Raw genomic sequence first — 25678 nt, forward strand, 5'->3', positions numbered from 1 at the left:
ACTCTGCTAGCTATATTTTTTATTTCTTGTACTGAAGTCAGTTTCCTTAAATTCATCAAAATCTTTTACATAGATTCAGCAGGTTTTATCTAAATACTTTGATTAATGGAGATACTTGTTGGAGAAGGAAAATAATTCAGGCTCTCCTACCATTATATGTTCCTTTCAGGAGACTGGGATCACTGGAATAAAAAAGTTCAGGAGTATGTTTATCCAACAGAGAGTATTCCTGAGTATTCATCTATTCTGGTTCCAAATGTTGATAATGTTAGGACACAGTTTTTGATAGATACCATAGCAAAACAACACAAGGTAAGTGCATGGATTCTGGGCAAAGGAGGAGTAGGCGATAACTTTCTATACTAGCACACCTGAGTTATCCCAGATTTCTTTATTTTTATGTGCCTTGGAGGAACTTCATATCCACATACTGGTTTTGACACTTTTAGAACACTTGTCTCAATATTTCCAAGGGTTAGATAAGAAGTTTTTCTTACAACACCATGAAATGTAAACTTAACCAAACAAAAAGTCTAGTTAACCACCTGAAATTCTTGATTAAAATCCTTGACTCTAGTCCTGAATGGATAATGATCTGGTCTGGGAACTATCATATAAAAAGGATTATTGTCAATGATATATCACAAACTCAAAACAAGAAGGCACTCCTGGTTAAATCAATTACACCAAACAAAGAGGGATCCCTCACCAGGATAAGCACATAATAATAACAACAACTCCTCACTGTTACAAATGGTTCAATTCAATTCTCTCAAAGTGACATGTATGAATATAAAGTGCTCCTCATTGAACAATAAATAATAATAATTAGGCACAATAAATACAATAAATAATTCACATACAATTCATAAATAGTTCATAAGTTCAACAAAATTTATAAATCCAAAAGCACCCCTTCCCCCTTTCTTCTTCTTTTTAGGAGGAAGGATGAACAACTCTGGGGAAAAATCCAGCAGGTAAGTATTTCATTCCTTAGGGATTACTAAATCCTGAAAAGTCTATTATTTCTTTCTTTTGTAGATGCTCAAGTGGATGATGACCAGAGAATCCAAGCCCTAACTGGGGCCGGCTATTGAAAATGCAGATTTCGTCTGATGGACTTCTTCAGGGGCAAGGATGTAGTCCATGATAGCATTTACTGAAACAATGAATTCTCACATTCAATAGACTCAAACTAAAAAAATCCCCATGTCTCCAATACATAATTCTTCAAAGTCTTACCAATATTATTTCTCAGTAACTCTCATAGCTTGGAAAATGGTGCTCAAATCTTCACTTTGGTTTAAAAAGCCGTTCAATGTTCACCCCAAACATCTCTGATCATAGGATTGACACATTTGAGTATTTAGTTTTAAGGGACATTCAAAAACTAGAGAGGCAACCCCTTAACACCTGGCAGAACCTCTTGAGGTCAGAGAGGGAGACATTGAATAATCTAAATCAAGACCAAAGTATCATTATTAAGCCCGCGGACAAGAGGGATGGGATTGTTATTTTAGACATGCATGTGTACGAAGAGGAAGGGATGAGACAGCTAAACAACCAGTCGAGTTATTTGAAGATTGTAGGGGATCCTACTAGCCATGTGGAGCAGTTGATCAGAGTTATTCTTAATGAAGCAGTGGTTATGGGAGAAATTGCTGACTTCACATTCCGGGCTTTGATAAATGAAACTTCTAGGGTTCCCATTTTCTATATCCTTCCTAAGATACACAAGAATACCTTCCCCCCCACCCAGGAGACCTATAGTCTCTGGCTGCAGCTCTGTCTTGGAGCTGCTGGGCCTTTACCTTGATTTTGTTCTGCAGCCGGAAGTAATTAAAGTCTCGTCATACATTAAAGACACCAGTAGCTTCATCAAATTGGTGGAGGACATGCAGTTAGATGCAGATCAGATCTTTTTGACTATGAACATTAGTTCTTTATACACATCAATTCTGCATGAGGCAACCAGAGACGTTGTGGAGTCAATTTTGTTGACTCATGGCGAAAATTCTCCACCTACGGAGTTTTTACTCCAGTTACTTGATTTAGTTTTAGAGAAAAACTACTTCAGGTTTAAGGATCTATATTTTTTTCAAATGAAAGGGGGTGCAATGGGCTGCGCTGTGGCCCCCAGCTTTGCCAATCTCTTTATGGCACGCTGGGAAAACCAATACATTTGTAATTAGTCTAATCCCTTTCTGGTCAATATTAGTTTATTCAGGCAGTACATAGATGACCTTTTTCATATTTAAAGGCCCCCATCTAGTCAAAGATTTTTGTGAGTGGTTTAACACACTGGATAGTAATATTCAATTCGCATGGCAATTTGATTTGAATGGAATTAATTTTGGGGATGTGGTTGTATTCAGGGACTTAAATAATATTCTGCAGATCCGTCCCTGTAGGAAGAATACAGATTGAAACTCCTATTTAGATTATAGCTCTTTCCATCTGAGGCATCTAAGGAATAATATTCCTTATGGACAATTTTTAAGGATAAAACAAAATTCCTCAAGGGAGGAGGACTTCCAGAGAGAGTCTCATCAGATGGAGAAAGCATTTAAACAGAGAGGGTATCCATTGCAGGTCCTTAAAGTAGCACAAGAGAGGGCATCATCAGTCCCCAGAGGGGATTTACTTAAGCCAAATACCATATCTGGGGTTGAGAGAATAAGGCGGGCAATGGACTACACCCTGTTGGCCAATTCCATTAAGAGAATTGTCTGTTGGCATTGGCCCATACTCGCTGAGATCGATGGTTGTGAGGTTCCACCATTGATAGGGTATAGGAAGACTAAAAGGATTAAAGACATCTTGGTACATTCAGACATGAGAACGAATATGGAACGAACAGGTGGTCCTAGTGGGAACCATAAGTGCAGCCATTGCTGCATTTGTTCATTAATACTGGAGGGGGACTGCATTGTTTTACCCCTCCAGGGTAAGACAATATGGTGTAGACATTTTGCCACCTGTCAGATATCAAATGTAGTTTATTTGATCATATGCCCTTGTCAAAAACTATATGTGGGCAGTACCACCAGATCCCTTAGGACCTGTATTCTAGAACATCAGTCTCAAACCCAGAAGGGAGTATTGGAAGCCCCCATTGTAGAGCACTTTGTGGAATTTCAACATAAGGAATATGAGTTTCAGGTTGCTGTCCTTTTTGTGGCTAAAAAGGGTACACCACAAAACTTGTTGCTCAGTAAGGAAGCCCAGTGGATTTATTCCTTGGGCACTTTACGGCCATGTGTGTTGAATAATGAATTAACTTTGAATTGCTTTTTATGAATGTATATGGTCAGTTTCTGTAAGTCATTTGTTTAAACGGGTCCCTTTAAATTCAATGGGTCGCGTAATTACAAATGAGTTAAAAGTGGTGTTGGGTGTGTGTGTCTTTGAAGATTTGAGCACCATTTTCCAGGCTATGAGAGTTACTGAGAAATAATATTTGCAAGACTTTGAAGAATTATGTATTGGAGACATGGGGATTTTTTTAGTTTGAGTCTATTGAATGTGAGAATTCATTGTGTTTTCAGTAAATGCTGTCGTGGACTACATCCTTGCCCCTGAAGAAGTCCATCGGACGAAATCTGTGTTTTCAATAGCTAGTCCCAGTTAGGGCTTGGCGTTCTCTGGTCATCATTCACTTGAGCATCTACAAAAGAAAGAAATAATAGACTTTTCAGGATTTAGTAATCCCTAAGGAATGAAATACTTACCTGTTGGATTTTTTCCCGGAGTCATTCATCCTTCCTCCTAAAAAGAAGAAGAAAGGGGGAAGAGGTGCTTTTGGATTTATAAATTTTGTTGTACTTATGAACTATTTATGAATTGTATGTGAATTATTTATTGTATTTATTGTGCCTAATTATTATTATTTATTGTTCAATGAGGAGCACTTTATATTCATACATGTCACTTTAAGAGAATTGAATTGAACCATTTGTAATAGTGAGGAGTTGTTGTTATTATTGTGTGCTTATCCTGGTGAGGGATCCCTCTTTGTTCAGTGATATATCTCAGGCATAGACACCTTTAAAGGGGGATTAGACAAATAAATGGAGGACAGATCTATCAGTAGGTATTAGCCATGACTTACGGGAACCTCCATATTCAGAGGCAGTCAGTCTTTCAATACCAGTGCTAGGAGGCAACTTCAGGGGAAGGCGTCAGTCTCTGTGGCCTATAGTTGGCCTCCATAGCAACTGTTTGGCCTCTCTATGGTATAGGTTGCTGGACTTGATGGACCACTGGTCTGATCCAGCAGTGTCCTGACTGACTCATCAATGCCCAGCCCAAACCCCTGGACTTAGAAACGTGAAATTTGGGGAGAAGGTTCCTTTTATGATGTAGAGGCTCCCTAAGAAGGGATTTTAAGAAATTCACCCCCTAAGGGGGTAAAAAGGGGTAAAATGTGTTTTCCCATAGGGATACAGCTTGCCTGTGTGGTTGGCAGGGTGCTCCTCCCCCCTGCTAACTGCCACTCTTCCCTGAGGTTATTTACATATGTGGCCTGATCGGTCATCTCCCCAACATTCTAAAGAGTATACAATTGCTTTTGGGACTCACTGAATGTGTCCTGAGGTAAAAATACACCTCCCAGTCTTCCCCTCTAGGGTTGCCAATCTCCCTGTGGGGCCTGGCTTTCCCGTGTGGCTAGCAGGCTCCTGACTGCTCACACCCTCCCGCTCCCTGGTGGGTCAGCTGTGGAACTCTGTGTTGTGAGGTAAAAATCAGGTAAAGGAAACTGCAGACAGTTGAAGAAAGACAGTCCAAGACTCATAAAAAGGGATTTTATATAAAAGTCAGTATGGCAACTGAGTTTTTAAATGTTCATGGGGAGAGGGTGCACGACCATTCTAGGGGCCATTTCAATGCGAACCTCTCACATGAACCTGCCGAAGTGCCCACCACACTACCCCTCCCTCAGTCCAACTCTACCTCACACCTCTTGCAGCCATCATCTCTTATTGCCCCCAAGAAGCCTCCTGGCTGATGTTGTTCAAGATACACTGATGCTAAAAGGAGGAAGCAACTTAGAGATGCAGCAAAGAAATATGCACATTGTACTCCTGTGGTGCACTGCGCAGTGGTGGCCAAGTAGCAAGTCCCGAGTCCAAGGGAAAGGTGACCATCCCTGCAGGCCTGGGCACAGTAGTGATGACCCTAGCAGACCTAACAGCCACGATATACCCTGATATCATCACTATCACGGAGAAGCCCATGGACGGGCTATGCAAGCGTGCCATTCTGACCCCCAAGAAAGACAAGGCTGCCATCATTAATGAAACACAACGCCCTCGAAGGGGCAGAAATGGAGTACAGATCTGTGGACTCAGTGGTGCAAATGGATGATGCAGTCCACTACCCTGTGCAGTTCCTCAACATGCTCATCCATCTTGGCTTCCCAGCCCACAATCTTCTCCTCAAAGTGGGGGCTCTAGTGATGCTGCTCCAGAACCTCACCCCACCCAAACTCTGCAATGGCACCAGACTTGAGTGAAAGTCCTCCACAGGAACATCATTGAGGCCACATTGTTCACCAGCAGTGCTCGGGGGGAGTCGGTGTTCATACCACACCTACCATTCATACCATCAGATAACCTCTTCGAATTCAAGAGACTGCAGTTTCCCCTCAAGGTCTGCTTTGCTATGATGATCAACAAGTCCCAGGAGCGTGGCAGGGATTGACTTGAGGGAGGACTGCAGTTCTACATGGCCTGCTGCAGAGGGAACTCGCCCAGCAACCTGGTGATCCTAACACCTGAGGGAAAAACCACCAATGAGGTCTACAAAGAGGTCCTTCAGTAGAAAAAAAAGGTTATAGGTATTTTTCACTTTATTTATTGCACTACATTTAAAATCTCTTCCATAAATGTTACATTTCAAAATTCATTTCATCAGTTTTCGGCATCAACACACTTCGCTTTATTCAAACACTTTTGTGAAGCTTGGGTACTATGCTATTATACTACAAAACCAACTAAAAAAACCCACCACAAACCCAAAAATGTTACATACCCATAAGTATTGTAACTGGATTTAAAGTAGTTAAATACGTAGCGAAGCATGGGCATCAAGCTAGTGTTGTTATATAAGTAAATAATGGCAAAGGGCCAGCAGTGTCAGTCCTTAGATTTAGTTTTTCAATAAAGACTTTAGCATGGGCTGACATTTTAATAATATTTGAAAGCATATATATCAAAGTGTACAGTAGGATAGTCAAACTGATAACTATTTGCAATATTGCTTTGTTAGTCCATGACTGCATGATAATGATGGTCATAAAATATTGCAGGCAGTGTTGCTCATTGGTGAACAAGGAACTGCAAAGACTGTAATGATAAAAGGTTATTTAAAAAAATATGATCCTGAAGAACATTTATCAAAAAGTTTAAATTTTTCGTCTGCAACTGAACCTGGAATGTTTCAGGTAAACTATAGGCTTTATTTTCACCAATTCTGTATTATATTGCTTGTACTAATAATAACATTATAATAATAACATATGATTTATATACTGCCCTTCAAGACAACTTAACGCCCACTCAGAGCGTTTTACAAAGTGTGTTATTTATTATCCTCACAAGAATCACCCTGTGAGGTGGGTGAGTCTGTGAGAGCTCTGACAGAGCTGTGACTCACCCAAGGATACCCAGCTGGCTTCAAGCAGAGGAGTGGGGGATCAACTCCAGCTCTCCAAATTAGAGTCCTGCCACTCTCAACCACTATACCAAATGGACTCTCATTTAAAATGTTTTGTAATAATCTAGTATAAACTCTGGTTTCGTCTCAAGTTTCTTTTTGTTTTCTTTTGCTTTTACCATTAAGTTTCAAAGATATGCTCCTATTTCAGAACTATTGCCTCAGTTTAAGTGGAATAAAACATACTCATTTTAACTGTCTTCCACTTGAAAGCCCTACTTTACTGAGTGAATTGCAATAGTAATTATGTTATGGGAGGACAATATACACCCACTAAGTCAAAGCTGAAAGAAAATAAGTTCAATTGATTTTTAAAATACTTCAGATAAACAGAAAAGAATATACTTTACTCTGTTGAATTTTATGGCCAAGCTTGTGCAAAGAACTGAAGTGCAATATCCCCTTCTCCAGCCCTATACCTTGGCATTCTGAACATTCTGTATTGAGGACCGGGGGCTACACAAAGTGCACTGCATCACAGTGCAACACTAAGGAGTTGGAATTGGGCAAGATAGTCTTTTCCACCCTCTTCTGCAATATAAAATGTGTTATCTAGTTGGAGGGGTGCAATATTGCCTGAGTTCTCCTCCTTACTGCAGCCCTCCCTGCTGTGGCCTGTTTTCCTTACAGAATCTCCCAGGTCTCAGCAGAAGATTATCAAAGAGTACAGGAAACAGCTGGGGAGGGAAGAACATGGGGAAGATCTGCTCCATCTCCATCTCCAACCTTTATATAGGATTCAACTTGCTTTTGTTTTTGTACATAGAAATATAAATCCAACATGAAAACATATGGGTCCAATAATACCTAACATTCTCAGTCTTTGAAGATGATTCCAGTTTAGTTTGTAGGAAAATCACATGTAGCAGGGAAGTTAGAAGTTTTTATTAGCAGTATGTTTGCTCTTGACTATGCATGCCATTTGGAAGAGGAGAGATGACTTTAGATGTGTTCTTGAAGGCATTTAAAGGTTGTTTATAAAAACATTTTGTAAGGCCAGTAAAGTTTGTAAAAATTGAAACTTAGCTTTTCCTAGCAGGAAAGGGGCGTGGAAGGCAATATGCCTCACTGCAGTGGCCATGATAGTGGGCAGAGCTGGGGAGGGGCCACCTCTTCCTGTACCTGCGTGGCAGCCAGCTGCTAAAGAGTCTCTTACAAGGGTGGAGTGGGAAGGAGCATTGCAAGGGGCAGCAATGTGCCGTCTCAATGCTATTCAATGCGAGCTACTAGATGTCTTACTCCATTTTGGGATCCTCTTAAGTGTTCTGGAGGAAGCTGACAGGAGATGTGCTCAGCTTGAGGGCCATTGACCGGCTTCATCCCAGGTGGCAGGGAACTGCTGGGGCCATGCCTAGGAGGTAGGCTACATCTCCTGCCATCCTGCTGTGTGTTTAGTGTCAGTATGACCCCATAAGCCTTGGTACATAGAGCTTTCATTTCCCATTATTCAAATGGCGGTCAGTCACACAGCAACTGTGTTCTAGTTCTACCTTTAATTTTTTTAGAAGTAAAATGTAGGTGGAGGGAGGAAAGAACATGAACCAATGGGGAGCAAGTGATTCCATTATCCTTGAAGAATGCAAAGTGGCACTGATTTGTTTTAAAAAATGGATTTTTTAAAATACCTCTGGGGTAGCATACAGCCATATTGGTAGAAGATTAAGATGGAAAAAATTGATAAGGACTAGTAATTTACCTGTTTTCTTTTCTCATTTTGGTGTTGTTTAATTGTTTAGAGAACAATAGAAAGTTATGTGGATAAACGAATGGGCAGTACATATGGACCTCCAGGTGGCAGAAAAATGACTATATTCATTGATGATATTAACATGCCAGTTATTAATGAATGGGGAGATCAGGTAACGTTCAAACATTTATACATATTAAACAGCTAAGCAGTGATCACTTCTACAGGTTTTAGTGCAGTGGTGGAGAGAGTGCCCTGAAGTCATAGCTGATTTATGGCAACCCCAGGTGGGGAGGGGGGAGTTCATGGCAAGAAACTAATAGAAGTGGTTTACCATTGCCTCCCTATCCAATTATGATCTTTTTTGGGAGGTGTCCCATTCAATTATTAACCCAGGTCAACCCTTCTTCTGAGATCTGACAAGATCAGGCTCACGGGGGCTATCCAGGTCAGGGCATAGGTTTTAGAAGAAATATTTAAATCACTAACTATTAGGGAGACTTCATGCTCTTGTGTAAAAAATAGTATTATTTGTTATTGAACTTTTCAGTTATTAGCAGCCTGATTCTATGGTCTGCTTTCTAAGACCATAGAAGTGTAGCAAAAAGCATTGCAAGTTATTGTATTGTACAACAGCAATGAAATGTGTAGTTGCAGTTGTTTAGTAACTCCAGAATATTCACACAACTAGTAGTAATAAAAAGTAAATGTAGAATATTTAACACATAGCTCTGTAATGTGAGAGGTGTCTCACCAGTTCAGCTATACATTGCAAGATTTTGAACATAGGTCACATTTTTCTTTTGAAATTAATAGAGTTCCAATGCATACAAGAGATCTGTGAGCACATATGAGTGTGTACTGTTGTGCAATCCAGTATTTTAGACAGATGTCCTTGTTTATTTTATCATAAAACATAAAAAGCTATCTGCATTAAAATCATATTATGTTATGAAGTATCATAGAATTGCCTATGAATATCAAGTAGGCTTTATGATCCTTAGTCTCATCTTGATACATGACTTGGCCTGATCCAACCCAGAGGAATTTTGGCACACTTAAATCTTAATGAGTTCAGTGGAACATAAGCATATGTATAGTTAGCATAAACTAATCTGTACCATGCCCTGAGTGTAGAATGTTCTTAGTTAAAGCAGCAGGGTTTATCTTTGTTACTTTCTTTGGTGATAAATGATTCCTTTATGAATTACATAGGTGACAAATGAAATAGTGCGTCAAATGATGGAAATGGAAGGAATGTACAGCTTGGATAAACCTGGAGACTTTACTACGATTGTTGATGTGCAGTTAATAGCAGCAATGATTCACCCTGGAGGAGGCCGAAATGATATCCCACAGCGCTTAAAGAGACAGTTTACTGTATTTAACTGCACACTGCCATCTAATGCATCCATAGACAAAATATTTGGTACTAAAGCTTACTTTGTGATTTTAAATTCAATATATTGTACAATATACATGTAGTAGACTACATGTATCTCTGTTGTTGTTTTTTTGAGGTTCAAAACGTAACTGAAGGTTTATTTACAGTAGGTAAAGTCAGAAGGCAGGTAGGCAGGTGTTTGAACTGAAGTAACAGAAAGGTTTTTGTACAGCAGCTTCACTGGTGTGAGGTACAAAACACCTGGTATAACACTAGGTTGCTGGCTTCTTTCAGAGGTTGACTCTGCTTAACAAATACTCTACGTTCAAAGCACAGACACAGCTTAAGGGTGCTCCACTGAGACAAATCCTTACTAGATGGTGGGCAGGTGTTATAGTTATGAGCTATAACCCTGTTCCTGGCACAGAAGGGGAGACTCCTTTCTACCCACTTCCTTGGCCCACTATAATTCCCTGATCTCTCAAGTCTAAGCAGGAGTTAGTGCTGGTTTTTCCCACTTTAGTCCAAGGTCTAACAGTGCTTCACAAACATTTCTTCCTCACACAGAGGATCCTCTCTGGTCAAAAGCCAGACTCCAACTCCTTTTCACTCCCTTGTTTTCTCTCCAACTCCAACTGCCAGCTTCCCCATCATTCCATCCCGAAGTGCCATTTCAGGCTAGCCACATGGGGGAGGGGAGGAAATATGTCAATCATAGCTCACTGACTAGAAATCTTAGCATCTGAAGCTGAGTCCATCACATGCCCCACCCTTAGAAACCATTGTAATAGAAGTAGTTCTACAAACCTCTCAGATGCAATGTGGTGAGCCATGTGTGAAGCCAGTTATTAACAATTAAACAACATTAACACTAATATAAACCAAAACATTCATGCAGTATAATCAAATGTAACTCTTATCACACACACACAAACACACATTTACAACATGTATCTCTGTTTTAATTACCAAAGTGAAATACCAATTTAATGTTATTGAAAATACTAAAGTTTCCCCCCACATAATGAACTTTAATTTATGTATTGATATTTTTGTTCACTTAAATTATAGTCTGCATTTCTTACTGACACTTAAGTCGAACTACATAATTTAAAGCAATGCAATAAGAACAGTATAATACATACAACAATCACTGCAATAAAACTGGATTACAAAATTGAGGACATTTTGTAGTAGACTACATGTATCTCTGTTGTTGTTTTTTTGAGGTTCAAAACGTAACTGAAGGTTTATTTACAGTAGGTAAAGTCAGAAGGCAGGTAGGCAGGTGTTTGAACTGAAGTAACAGAAAGGTTTTTGTACAGCAACTTCACTGGTGTGAGGTACAAAACACCTGGTATAACACTAGGTTGCTGGCTTCTTTCAGAGGTTGACTCTGCTTAACAAATACTCTACGTTCAAAGCACAGACACAGCTTAAGGGTGCTCCACTGAGACAAATCCTTACTAGATGGTGGGCAGGTGTTATAGTTATGAGCTATAACCCTGTTCCTGGCACAGAAGGGGAGACTCCTTTCTACCCACTTCCTTGGCCCACTATAATTCCCTGATCTCTCAAGTCTAAGCAGGAGTTAGTGCTGGTTTTTCCCACTTTAGTCCAAGGTCTAACAGTGCTTCACAAACATTTCTTCCTCACACAATGCTCTATGGTCTTATTCCCTTTATAAAAATGATCTCCTGTTTTATTGACAGTGTGCTATGCAGGTTCCGTTGTGTTTCCAAGCCTTTTATTGCGTGTGCTGATCTTGTTGAAAATCCTCCTGTCAGTGCCCATCCCTCAGTGTCTGTTTGGAGTTTGTACAGTTGGGCCAGTGTGGTCAAAGGCATGATTTAAATATTATTATAATATTAAGATTATTAACAGTATTCTTTTCTTTTTCAGGTATAATTGGTTGTGGGTACTTTCATGCATGTAGATCTTTTAAACCAGAAATTTGTGATATGATTATGAAATTAGTATCAGCAGGCAGAATATTGTGGCAATGGACTAAGGTAAAAACTACAGAAATATAGACTATATATTCACTATTTAAAATATTTATACAGGAGGACAGAGATGTGTTACATACCATTACGTGCACATACAAAAATTGATTTAGGCTTTCAGTTTATTTTAACTTTTTAAAATGTTGTTTATTTTTGTTTTCATTATTACCCCTATTTGTTTTTTGTAATTTGTTTGCTTTTCATTGTTTATTGGTGTTCCCTCTCCTGATTTTCTCCCATTTCCTTTGGAGACTGGACTGGTGCTGGGCCAGGAACCACTGCTGTTGCTGGCGGCCAGGCCAGGCACAGAACAGTCATGACAGTCTACTCAAAATAAAAAGCATCATTTTTTTCCCCTTAAGATATGCCAAGCCTCAGCACATATATTTTGCATAGTTTTCTTTTTGATTCACATGACATTTTTGCATTGATTTCATCAAAATAAAGAAGCCTAGGGGGAAAAAATGGGAAAGCAGGTGTATTTATTGTTTTGCAAGTTAGAGTTCCCTTATTTTTTCTAACTGCCATGGAAACCTTCAGCAGAGACTATGTGTTTTTGCTTTAGGTGAAGATGCTTCCCACACCATCCAAATTCCATTACATCTTCAATCTTCGAGATCTGTCCAGAATTTGGCAAGGAATGTTAACTATAAAAGCAGATGAATGCACTGATGTCAGTACCTTTTTGGCGCTATTTAAACATGAATGCACTAGAGTAATTGCTGACAGGTATGTTCATTATATTATGTATAGAAGAGTTAAGTAGGAAGAAAGAGACCTTCTACACAGGTCTCATTATGAAGCCCAGACAGCCCCAGAGGTGAAATGAAGAAAATAAGAACCAGAAAAAAAAAACCTGTGAGGTGAAAAAAATGCCACTTTGTTAATAAAATTCCTCCTCACTAGAAAAAGGCTCAAGAAAGCCTGCAGATGTGTCAGTGCAAATTAAACGTTTCATATTTTGGGTTTCTGTCCCACATTGATTTCAGAAGGAAAATTCACAGGGTATGACATTTTGAATTTGCCCTCCAGGGGCAAGAAGGGGTGGGGAAGAGTGTAAGACCAAGGACTTCTTGGCTCATTCTCATCACAATAAACCAAGGTTTGTTCATGAGATCTGAATGCTACCATTTATTCCACAAGTTTCAAAGTGTTCAGAATTCATGTCCTGCCTTCCCTGTATAGCTAAAGCAAGGCATTAGTTAGATAGCCTGCGTCTCCACTATAGAGAAGCTTAGGAACAGTCAGGGGGGAGACTACTGGGTACCTTGTAAGAAGTGTATGGGAAGATCTGGCTAAAAAGGGACTATGAGCCATCAGGAAACTTTACTATAAAGCAGCTTACTCAGTGATAAGTTGCCCTAGAGTGGAGTCACTGCTTGCACTTGCTTCAGAAGTATCTGTGCCAAGGTATGCCATGAAATGAATGTTTACTTAAATATCTGTGCTTCAGTTACTGTGTTTGTTCAAGATGACAATGATCCCCGCATGTGAGACAATCCTACCAAAAAAGCATTATAAACAAAAGATTGTTTTATTGCGTATATAGCCTAGTCTGCATTGGTCTATTTCACTGGTCCAGTTCCCATACTACAGCATTTTTTTTGTGACCATCTGCACCAGATTTGCTGCCATGAGTAGTCACTCCGGCCACTATGCTGCTTTCCTGGAAGCGCTTAAACCACAATTTTTTTTAAAAAAAATCCACTTTGCAATAGTCTGTTTCTTCATACATACTCTTTATTCTATTTTGGTGTTCCAAACTCTCCCCCCCTCTCCTGCCCCCTACCAGCCCACTGCATTGTGATTGGCTGCTCTCATCTAGCCAGCCACTCCCTCTCCCCTCCTTTCCATTCTTCCGCCCTCCCCTCTTTCCTCTTTTAATTTTTTTTAAAGCCCAGCGCAGGAATGATGAATCACTAGTTTGAAAGCAGGCAGAGGGAAGTTCCCTTTTTATTTTTGTTTTGGCACTGGTAGAAATGTTGTATAGGGAGCTAAATATCTGGCTATCAGAAATAATCTTTAGATTCTCAGATGCTTGAGGCAACAAAGAATGGAGCTTTGCCAGTGTTTCATTGCTACTCCAATGAGAGGTGTGAATGGCTATATTCAAGCCAATTCCATGTCCTTCGGCTCAACTTCAGGGAAAGTGAGGAGTTATGTCCCTGGTGCAGAAGGAGCTTATATCTGTAACTTGTGTGTGAATTTAATTTATGATGCTTATTGGAAAACCCTAGTCTTCTCTTCAAGTAAATAGGGTAGCTTCTATAGTTATTGAACCCATTTGAAAAACAGTGACACTTTCTGTTCATTGTAACCCACTTGTGTCTTGCAGATTTGTATGTGATGAAGATGAAGCTTGGTTTGACAGAAACTTTACTAGGGCAATTGCTGAGCACGTTGATTCAGAATTAGTATCAGTTATCCAATGTGAACCATATTTTGTAGATTTTCTGCGAGATATACCTGAACCAACTGGTGAAGAACCTGAAGATTTTGTGTTTGAAGCACCCAAAGTTTATGAATTGGTATTTATTTAATTGATTCCTTAGTTCTTCCTTTTCCAAATGCTTTTCTGGGGTCTTTTTCTCACTGAGACTTTAAAACATTTCAGTATCTTTTCTGCTTCCCATGTTTGCAGGAGTTTCACACTTACAAGGTAGTTATGGGATGCAGTACTGATGTTTGTCTGCAGTATCCCTGATTTTTCCCCCTGCAGACATACCACAATTTTATTTTGAAGCTGCTGTCCACTCATGTCTGGCCTGATTAATGTCAGTGCAAACTCTACACTCCCCTTCTGCTTCTCTTCTCCGCCCTCTCCTTTTTCCTGGGAGCTGATTGGTCTGTGTGGAATTAACCATTCCCACGCTCCTCAGCTCTCTGAACTCCTTTCCCACTTTTTACCAGTAAAGCAAGGTAATATCATAAGGCAGTTTCTCCATTGGTTTCCTTTCTCTTGGTTATGCACGCACTCTCTTATTTTTTTTTCAAAGCCAGGAATGATTCCTAAAATTGCTGCTTATTGCAAGGTTTTAAAGCCAGCAAGGTTTTAAAGCCTTGCTGGCTTTAAAACCAAGAAAGGGTTAAATGGTTGCTGTTCCTTTTCTCCCTTGAGGGTATACGAACATTCTCTTTTTTTTCAATCCATGAATGAGTTGTCACGTTGCTGTGTTGTAACGTTACTGCTCATTTCTTCTGGCTTTAAAAGCCAGGAAAGGGTTAAATGGCTGGTTTCCCCTCCCTCCTGGTGTCTTCTGTTAATACCCCACAAAAACCCCCCAAACAAAGCAGCAGGAAAACTGCTGGGAGGGGATGAAGTAGCAGCATTTTAACCATTTCCTGTCTTGACTTAAAAAAATAAATAAATGAGAGTGGAACAAGCATGAAAAGTACATGTTTCCCCCCAGAACTGTGCCATCAATTTCCTCTCCAGTGGGCATGGGACAGCCCAATCAGCAAATACAGGGTTTTTTTTTCCCAACATTGCAACGTTACTATACCTACTAAAAGTTTTTTTTTTAAAAAAGTGTCATGAATTGCAAAGCTCCAAAAGTCTGAAACTGCACTGAGACTTCAAAGCCCATCTAAAATGAAGAACAAGACACCAAATCAAAACTACCTCAGACAGTGTGGAATGTGGAAGTGCTGTGCCAATGCCATTATTATCGCAGCGAATGCTCATAAATGGCGTTTTAAACCATACATTTGAGAAGGGCCTGGGTAACAAAAGCAATATAATATAAAGCTCATTAAAGCTACATAAAACATATAACTGAAAAATCTATGCAAGGATTACTAAAATAATCCCACATACTCCTTGTTATCACTATGGACACCATGAATTTCCCATCAAACTTACTCAGCATTCATATTTACTCTATTGTCGAAGGCTTTCACGGCCGGAGAACGATGGTTGTTGTGGGTTTTCCGGGCTGTATTGCCGTGGTCTTGGCATTGTAGTTCCTGACGTTTCGCCAGTAGCTCTGGCTGGCATCTTCAGAGGTGTAGCACCAAAAGACGGACACTGAGAGATCTCCGTCTTTTGGTGCTACACCTCTGAAGATGCCAGCCAGAGCTGCTGGCGAAACGTCAGGAACTACAATGCCAAGACCACGGCAATACAGCCTGGAAAACCCACAACAACCATCATATTTACTCTGTTTGACATTCATGATCAGACTGTAAACTGATTAAGGATTTGTTTGGTTTGCCTTTAGCAACTCAAATAGCTGCCCGGCAGACTGCTGTTGCCTGTTAGACAGAAGTCAACTGGAATCATGATCTGATCCCTCCCACCTCAAAGCTACAGAGTGATTTTTTTTTCTCTATAGCCCAAGCTGACAGCCTAAGGTGGGAAGAAGAGAAGGGGAATTGGCTGGGCTTCTGACCCCCCCCCTGAACATGCAGCATCTCTGCAAATTTAGGAGCAAAGCTTCCAAGATGGGTGATCAAAAGAACCCAATTTCCAGCTGATCAACTGGGAATAAGATCCCCCCCCCAAACTTTGCTGGGTACAGAGCAAAATTTCCCCAGTGGGAGATCAGAAGGCAACTCCCAGATGATCCCTCATCAGCTAGCATCTGGTTTCTGATGGCGACAAGTAACCTGTCCCTTTGAATAGATACAAACAGGTTGGAAACAGCCCTTTGATTAATTAGCCCTGGTGAATGGGAAGTAAGCTGAATTAGCAGGTGGTTGAGCATCCCATCATGACATATCTGCATAATTAGAAATGTCTTGCATTACTTCTATGAGATGTCAGGGTTAGAATTCGAGGCAAATGGAAGTGGAGTAGTAGTAGTGCCTAATTCAGCTAGGGAAGGAAATTTCTTTTCTTTAGAATAATACATTTCTAAGGTAGAATCTGTGAACAGAATAAATTAATAGAATTCTATACAAGGAAGTTATTTTATTGTAGTTTACTGTGCCAAAAATGTATGATTTTCTTTTATTTCCATTTTAATTTTTTAGCTTTATTACATTCATTTCTTGAATTTGATGTTTTAATTCTTTTTCTTTTCTTTTTTAGATTCCAAGCTTTGAATTTTTGTGTGAAAAATTGCAGTTTTACCAGAAACAATACAATGAATCTGTTAGGGGATCATTCCTTGATTTGGTGTTTTTCAAAGATGCAATAACACATCTTGTTAAAGTTTGTATTTTTATATTAATAACTCTATACCAGTATATACAACTGAAAATAGTTTCTGCAAATGAAGTATCTTGAAAGGAAAGAATACGTTTGCAAAATGGGCATCTAAAACATCCAGGTTCTATTAGATGTCTTTTCTAGTCAAAAATTGATTAGAATTAGGGGTATGCATAACAAAATTCACAAGCAGAAGATATACATGAAAATTGCTGGTTTGCCTCATTACCTTGATTTTCTGAAATGGTAACACAATTCCAAGATGCCTGGAAATAACAAAAACTCTCCCCCCAAAATCCATTTTTCCAGTTTCTGATGCTTACTAGCCATGCAGCATTAGCATGTGCTTTTCTTTTATTCTGATTTCCTGGACAAGGACATTTCTTCTTTCCAATCAGATCCTTGTAGGAGTGGAGTACAAAGCACTCCTACCCAATCTCAAGCTGCAGAGAGCTGCCATTCTCCTTCCCCCTTCCTTTGTGAGGTGGAGAGTTATTTTCCCATCTGAAAGTAGAAAGCCTGGACTTGTTCAGGGGCCCATAGAATTCAAGTCCATTGTTCAATTTGCTTAAAACTTGGGGATCCTTGGTGGACAGGCAGAAGAACATTTGGTTGAAAAGCAACAACTCCACCCCCCCCCCTCAAGTCTGCCACAGGCAATAATGGAAACACTGCCAGTTTCCTTGCTTAGTCAAACAGAACACAACCAGGAAGCATAGCAAATGAAGAGTTTTTAGCAGAAAGGTAAGGTTTTTCATTGTCTGTCGGGCACTGTAAGAGCTGAAAAATGAAAAGATTGCAGACAGGGTTTTCTTTTTTTAATACCAATGCCACCCAGAGCTCTCTTGCTAGGCTGCTGCCATTTAGAAATCAGTAGAGAGAAGTGCAGCTTTTCAGAGAGGGATCAACTTTGGGGGTCTGTAAAATCAATCCCCTTTGTTCAATCTGTTTGAAACGTAAATCTTTAGATTAGAGGAAGGACTGTGTTCTCATGTGCAAATCTGATGCGGTTATCTATAAAATCTGCCCTAGACCTTGGTATAGATTCATCGTTGAAAATAATGGTCCAGAATCAAAAACACAAGAGATTGGACTTCTGAACTGGTAATATTGTACCTAGAAAAAGCAATCATGGTAACAATTTCCCATGACATTTGGATCAGAAATTATAATGAAAATTCTCTTGGTGCATGGCCCTGATTCGAATCACCACATCTTAAGTGGTTTTTCAAAAGTAGGATTTTCACTGCACTTTAATTCAACTCATTGTATGGATAAAGCATGATGACTTCCCGTGATTAAAATTGTTAGTTAAGGTTTACTGATCTGTGTTGTTGGAGACATGTAGAAGCATAATTTTCCTTTTACCTATAATATGGAGAAGTTAATTTTTTAAACTATGCTTTTGAGATTACACTTGAGATTTGATGTGGTTAAGTAAATAATACTTGAGATTTTGTGATTAAGTAAATAATAAAACTCCACTAAAGTCATATACCAAAACTATAAATATCTTTATGATAGCTTTTTAATGCTGCATGCTAATGCTTTTTAAAAAACATTGTGTGAGCAAAAATATAAGACAGCTTCTTGTTCAACTAGCATGTTGTATCCAAAATATAGTAGTAATCATCATCATCATCATCAATTTTTTTTAGCATGGGAAAGATTCACTAAATAATAATGTATTTTTGTATTGCTTTTTCTAACCTTTCAAAGATGACTTTTCAAATAGGGCTTGTGATAATAATTTAATAAACTGTTGTTTAACTAATGTTTTAACCCCATATAACTAGTTAAGCACACCTCTGTCTTTTTTTTTTTTGTAACTTAGATTTCACGAATAATTCGGACAGCATGTGGAAATGCTTTACTTGTAGGAGTTGGTGGTTCTGGAAAACAGAGTCTGTCAAGGCTGGCCTCTTTTATAGCTGGATACAAAATATTTCAAATAACTTTAACTAGGTGAGAATAATATATTCAAACATATTTGGTTATTGAATATATTTGATTATTGTTTACTCTGCAGAGCTAAAAGCTACTGCTGTATGTGAGGATATGGCATCATATTTCCATCTGGCAAATCCAGTTAATGACAGGCCTAACATACTTATCCATATGAAGATGGCATGTGCATATTCTTCTGTCTTTGATAACACAGAGGACGTAGTTAATCTTTTTTTAAAATTAAACCTTTATTGGGAAAGTATTCAACAGGTCCAGTTATAACGGGAAAAAAACAGTAAAGTTTGCAAAATACAAAACATGTTTACAATTATAGGTTTGTATACAATATTCTTAAATTATTAGGTACAATGTTTTAGCAACTAAGTGTCATGACAGGCTATGGCAGATAGACCACTGTACCATCACAGCAAGAATCCAGGCTCTTGGTTAGAAGGTTTTATTCAGAAATCAAATCATTTCCACAGATTTGTCCATAGAATTACTCAGAAGCAAGGTAAGCAACTAAGCAGTAAGAACTAGGGATGTGCAAGGCCTGGCTGTTTCGGTAAACCTGATTCGGTTTTAACTGAATCAGGAAACCGTTTCGGTATTCGCATTTCGGCTTGATTCGGCCATTGTTTTCAATGAGAAAACCTCCTCCCGGCTTTCCGGGAGTCTGGAGGGGGTCATTTTCTCTCCGAATCACACCAAACTTGGTGGAGACCTTCTCCTAACTCTCCTCTAATTACCCCCCAAGTTTCAGAAAGGCTGGACTTTGGGGAGCCATGTTATGCCCCCCCAAACAAGGTGCCCCATCCTCCTACACTCTCCATGGTTATCTATGGGGAAAAACAAGTCCTCTTTCTAGGTGGCTTGGGGTGGCATTTTGCAAGCAAAATGCACCCAACTTTCAGGAGACCTGCTCCTAACTGTCCTCCCACCCTCCACCAAGTTTCAGGCAGATTCCATTTTGAGGGGGCCATTTTATGGCCTCCCAAAGAAGGTGCCCCTATCCACCTCCACTATTCCCTTTGGGGGAAATTAGAGAGTCTTGTCTGGTTAGGTGTGGCATTTTGCATGCAAAATGCCCCCAACCTTCAGGGGCCCATCTCCCACCTGTCTTCCCACCCTCCACCAAGGCCCAAGCTGATCCCACTTTGGGGGGCCATTTTATGCCCCCCAAAGGTGGTTCTCCTGCCACACCACTTTGTCTTTCTACTGTGAGGAAGACTTCCACAGCACAGAAACACATGGGATTGGGGCTGCCAATGGCCACAGCCACAGTCCACCTGCACCCAAACTGTCAAATACCACACACACCCTCCCCAAAACCTAACCTCCCCTGTCCTGTGGCCAGCCACTTTCTATTGATGCCTGTTATGGGAAAATCTCCCACAGCAGGAACCTTTTATGCCCTGTTGTGCCCCCCTACTGTGTAACCTAAAGCAGTTAAAGAAATGAAGTGTTTTTGACAGCAATTGTGTTTTTGTGATTTTTTAATGTGAAGTGAGTTGTGTTATTTTTGTGTAAGATACTGCTGGCACACCCTTTGGTGTGCCCCCCTGCTGTGTAACCTACAGCTGTTCAAGAAATAAAGTGTTTTTGACAGGAATTGTGTTTTTGTGATTCTCTGATGTTAAGTGAGTTGTGTTATTTTTCTGTGTGGGGACTGCTGGTGTAATGTGTCACAATGCTTTGCCTACTTGTACTTTGAAAGTGAGAAAATATTTTTTAAAAAAACTTTATTCAGTGTGTGTTTGTGTTTTATTCTTTGTTGTGCAGTTGGTTCCCATCATAGGGAACAATGGGGCTGGCCGGCCGGCCATCTCTGTAGGTGGTGGGCGAATTTGGGGGAGGGTGTCTGTGGTTCAGGTGCTCTTTCACAGGGACAAGCTCGCACTCAGGATTGTGCCCACCATTGTGGCACCCCTGGGCTGTGCATAATTGCCCTGGGGAAGAGAGTTTAAAAGTTCCCATCACAGGGAACAATGGGGGATGGCTGGACAGCCTGCTCCTGGGGTAGTAGCCGGTGTGGGAATGTTGAGGAGGGTGTCTTTGGGTCAGTGTGGGGCTGTGTGTGTGGGGATTTAAAAGGGGGACTGTGCCTGTGGCCATAGATGCCACATTCCATGGGTTCCTGCTGTGGGAGATTTTCCCATAACAGGAATTAATAGAAAGTGGCTAGCCACAGGACAGGGGAGGTTAGGTTTTGGGGAGAGTGTGAGTGGTATTTGGCAGTTTGGGTGCAGGTGGACTGTGGCTGTGGCCATTGGCAGCCCCAATCCCATGTGTTTCTGTGCTGTGGAAGTCTTCCTCACAGTAGAAAGACGAAGTGGTGTGGCAGGAGAACCACCTTTGGGGGGAATAAAATGGCCCCCCAAAGTGGGATCAGCTTGGGCCTTGGTGGAGGGTGGGAGGACAGGTGGGAGATGAGCCCCTGAAGGTTGGGGGCATTTTGCATGCAAAATGCCACCCCTAGCCAGACAAGACTCTCTTATTTCCCCCATAGGAAATAGTGGAGGTGGATAGGGACACCTTCTTTGGAAGGCCATAAACTGGCCCCCCAAAATGGAATCTGCCTGAAACTTGGTGGAGGGTGGGAGGACAGGTAGGAGCAGGTCTCCTGAAAGTTGGGTGCATTTTGCTTGCAAAATGCCACCCTAAGCCACCTAGAAAGAGGACTTGTTTTTCCCCTTAGAGAACCATGGAGAGTGTAGGAGGATGGGGGCACCTTGTTTGGGGGGGCATAACATGGCCCCCAAAGTCCAACCTTTCTGAAACTTGGGGGGTAGTTAGAGGAGAGTTAGTAGAAGGTCTCCACCAAGTTTGGTGTGATTCAGACAGAAAATGCCCCCCCGACTCCCGGAAAGCCGGGAGAAGGTTTTCTCATTGAAAACAATGGCCGAATCGTTTCGGTAATCTCTGTTTCGGTATTCCCGAAATTTTTCGGTATTCAGAAAAAGTTTCGGTAATACTGAAAAAAACTGAAATGGCTCTGTTTCGGTAACTTTAACCTAATCAGAATACCAAATTGCACACCCCTAGTAAGAACAGGTTGACAGGAATGGCAACATTTGGGAAAACCCTTCCTCTTAATTTGCACATTTACTCCTTCCCCTCCCATCAGCAAAACAGGACTTTTGGCACGAATCCATCCTGAGAATGTCTCACACATTTGTACTATCACATCTAGACAGAAAGCAGGAGATCAAAGTTGAAACATAGCAGTGCATGGGAGTGTGCAGTGTACAAGGCCAGAAACACTGAGAACTTCTACAGTCCATTAGATAAGACACCTGCAGCTTCAAGAAGCCTGTGAAAGCAAAACAGTTATGGCATTGGCAATGTGACATCAAGTTATAGCATAAAATGTTAGTTCAGAACAACAGGTCAGCATCAAGTAATGGCATGGATGGGGCACAGACATCACAGGAATATCTTGATATTGTAGGCATTAACTTTGTTCTATGTTTATCCCATATTTTAAGTAGACTTGATAATATTATCATGTATTTGTGTTGGGCGTAAGTTGTGTCTGCACCATATTACTACTTGTAAAAACAATGGGTTGCATAAGGATCCCAAAGTTTGTGTCCAGGCTGTATCTGTTTTGTTTTCTAGAAATTGGGTTACTTTAGAGAGTTGAATGGAGATTAGGTACGCTGATACGTCAAGGTAGTTAAAGCCACCATTATGAGCACTTTGTCTAAGTATTTTAAATGCAATTCAGATTTTTTTATAATTCCAAAGAAAATTATTAAGTAACGTTTCCCATTGTTTCAGTAGATTTTGAGGGATTGATATAATCCATGTATGGAACAGGAAAATCAATTTAGGAAGTATAAAGGCCTTAATTAAATAAAACCTATTGTACTAGGAGTGTATTTATTCCAATTCAGCATATCTTTCTTTATTTCCTTGATTTTTTTTTAGTTTAGAAAATTTTATTGGATGAGGCAATATACAATCATTACTTAGTACAATATATTTATCCAATTTAGTTCTTCTACATATCTATATACCCCACCCCCTCCCCTCCCCCTTTTCTTTGTAGACTTCCAACAACACTCGAGCCCTCTGTTTATTCATAGATATTATTATTATTATACTATATTGCGAATACTTATACCATGGTATAGATCTTAATACATTTTCTTTCATTAAAGTCTTTTTGTTTATAATTTAAAATCCCTCAAAAGACCACAATTGCCCTTTAACATCGCATTTCTTTTCCAAGTATTTCTTGAACTTCTTCCAATCTTCCAAGAAAGTTTCTGGATCTTGCTCTTTCAGATTTCTAGTTAATTTGTCCATTTTGGCCATGTACAACAGCTTCCTTGTCCATTCTTGCATACAGAGTTCTTGCTGCTACTATCATATAATATAACAATATCTTATCATTTCTGTTAACCTCTTCTAAGTGTAAAGATAATAATAACATTTCTGGATTTTTAGCAATATTATATTGTAATATCAAAGACATTTCAGCACATGTTTTGGACCAGAAGTCCCTAGCCTTTTGACAAGTCCACCACATATGAAACAAAGAACCTTCGTGCTCTTTACATTTCCAACATTTGTTTGACAACTGTTTGTTAGCAGTGGCAAGCTTTTTTGGTGTTAAGTACCACCTATACAACATTTTATACCCATTCTCTTTGATATTGGTACAAGTTGATATTTTTAAGGTATTTTCCCATAGCTGTTCCCATGCTTCCATAGTTATTTCTTTATTACAGTTTATAGCCCACTTTACCATTTGAACCTTTGCTGTCTCATCTTCTGTGAACCACTTCAATAACAACTTAGACATTTTGGATATTACCTTAATATTATCTTCCAGTAGTATCTCTTCCAAATCTGAGTTTTTGGTTCTAAAACCTACCTTCCTTTGCTCTGAGTCAAATAGGTCTTTAATTTGTCTGTATTGTAGCCAACCATATCTAAATGGCAAATCCTCATTTCGCTTAAGCTTCAACTGATCATCTTCTAGTACTGTTAGTTCTTTGAGGGTAAGCCATTCTTTCCCCTGATATTCCAAATTTGGATTAACTACTTCAGCTGGCACAATCCAAAGTGGTTTCTTTTCTTCTATAAATGTCTTGTATTTGAGCCAGGTTAACAGTAAATTTCTTCTTAAGTAGTGGTGCTGAAACATTGCATCCATTTTATATTTTTCATACCACATGTATGCATGCCATCCAAATATTTTATTATGTCCTTCCAGCATTAGTAACTTATGATTGGTCAAGGTTACCCATTCTCTAATCCACACCAAACATATCGCTTCATGATAGAGTCTTAGATCAGGTAGTTGCATACCTCCTCTTTCCTTCACATCACAGAGAATTTTCATTTTCACTCTTGGCTTCTTTCCTGCCCAGACAAATTCCGAAATTTTCCTCTGCCATTTTTCAAATTGCTTTTTATCTTTCACTATTGGTATTGTTTGCATTAAAAACATCATTCTGGGCAACACATTCATTTTGATTGTGGCAATTCGACTGAACCACGACAAATTTAATTTATTCCATTTTATCATGTCTCTTTCAATTTGAGTCCAGAGCTTCTCATAATTATTCTTAAATAAATCTATATTCTTAGCTGTCAGCTCTATCCCCAAATATTTAGTTCTATATACCACTTCGCAATTTGTTAAATCATTCAGTTCCTGTTGCTTCTTCTTGGTCATGTTTTTTGTTATTATTTTTTAAATTTTATTGGATTAGATATCATTAAATTGTACATTACAATCAGTTTCCTTTAATTTTTCCAATTCTAACCCCCTCCCTTTCCCCCCTTTTGTTGACTTCCAACAGTTTTCCAACCCCTTGTCACTTTTCCCTTACTCATTTTAAATTTATTCTATCTGTCAAACATAATCTTTCACTTTCTTCTAAGCTTATCTATATAACACAGTGCTCCTTCTGTCTTCCTACTTACTTTAACAACTAAATAATACATAACTAAATAATACATTCTTGGCATATTTTCTTTTGATAATAATCATTTAGCTAATTTTGGTACTCTATACTCTATCTTATAATCTCATCTTCAATATGGGGCAAACAATTTATCCCTCATTTAGCATATTTTTAGATACTTCTATAAACAGTACATTCAATATAAGTCAACCAATTTAACTTATACTCTATATATTTCTTTTTTTACATATCTCATCTTCATACTGTTTTAATTATATAATTGTATTATTCTTTCATTATGCAACTATCCACCAAAAATAGTCAACCAATTTGACCCATATATACCTGTTTTTTGTTATTATTTTTGATTTCTTTTTATTTATATAAAAGCCGGCCAAAAACCCAAACTCTTTTATCTAGCAATCTTGGCAGGATTTGTAGAGGGTCTTCCACTATAAACATCACATCATCTGCAAATGCTCTCAGTTTGTAGGAAGACCCTTTTATTTTTATCCCTTTTATAGTATCATCTTCCCTGATCTTCCTCAACAATCACGAACAAAAGCGGCGATAGTGGACATCCTTGTCTGGTTCCTTTCCTTATTTCAAATTTCTCTGTTAGGTCGTCATTGACACAGATTGTTGCTCTTTGTATTTTGTAGATTGTTTTAATTGCTTCTATAAATTCATTGCCTAAGTCCATCTTCTCCATAGTCGCAAACATAAAGTCCCAGTTCAAGTTGTCAAAGGCCTTCTCTGCGTCTGCAAAGAATAGGCCAACTTCTTTATCAGGTCGCTTATCATAATATTCAGTGGCATTTATCACCACTCTCAAGTTGTCTTTTAATTGTCTGTTTGGTA

General features: G+C 39.4%; 1 protein-coding gene across 1 annotated transcript in view; it reads left to right on the forward strand.

Moving 5' to 3' along the window:
• DNAH8 (dynein axonemal heavy chain 8) overlaps positions 1–25678 on the forward strand; it is a 406563-nt gene that overhangs the window by 215880 nt on the left and 165005 nt on the right. Inside the window, exons 50-58 of the mRNA XM_054978191.1 lie at positions 170–312; positions 6311–6445; positions 8454–8576; positions 9620–9833; positions 11691–11800; positions 12360–12523; positions 14130–14322; positions 16827–16949; positions 18781–18911. Of these exons, the coding sequence (XP_054834166.1) occupies positions 170–312; positions 6311–6445; positions 8454–8576; positions 9620–9833; positions 11691–11800; positions 12360–12523; positions 14130–14322; positions 16827–16949; positions 18781–18911 (1336 nt within the window). The remainder of the gene's footprint in view (positions 1–169; positions 313–6310; positions 6446–8453; positions 8577–9619; positions 9834–11690; positions 11801–12359; positions 12524–14129; positions 14323–16826; positions 16950–18780; positions 18912–25678) is intronic.

The sequence above is a fragment of the Eublepharis macularius genome, chromosome 1 (assembly GCF_028583425.1).
Source record: "Eublepharis macularius isolate TG4126 chromosome 1, MPM_Emac_v1.0, whole genome shotgun sequence".
In the NCBI taxonomy this organism is placed as follows: Eukaryota; Metazoa; Chordata; class Lepidosauria; order Squamata; family Eublepharidae; genus Eublepharis; species Eublepharis macularius.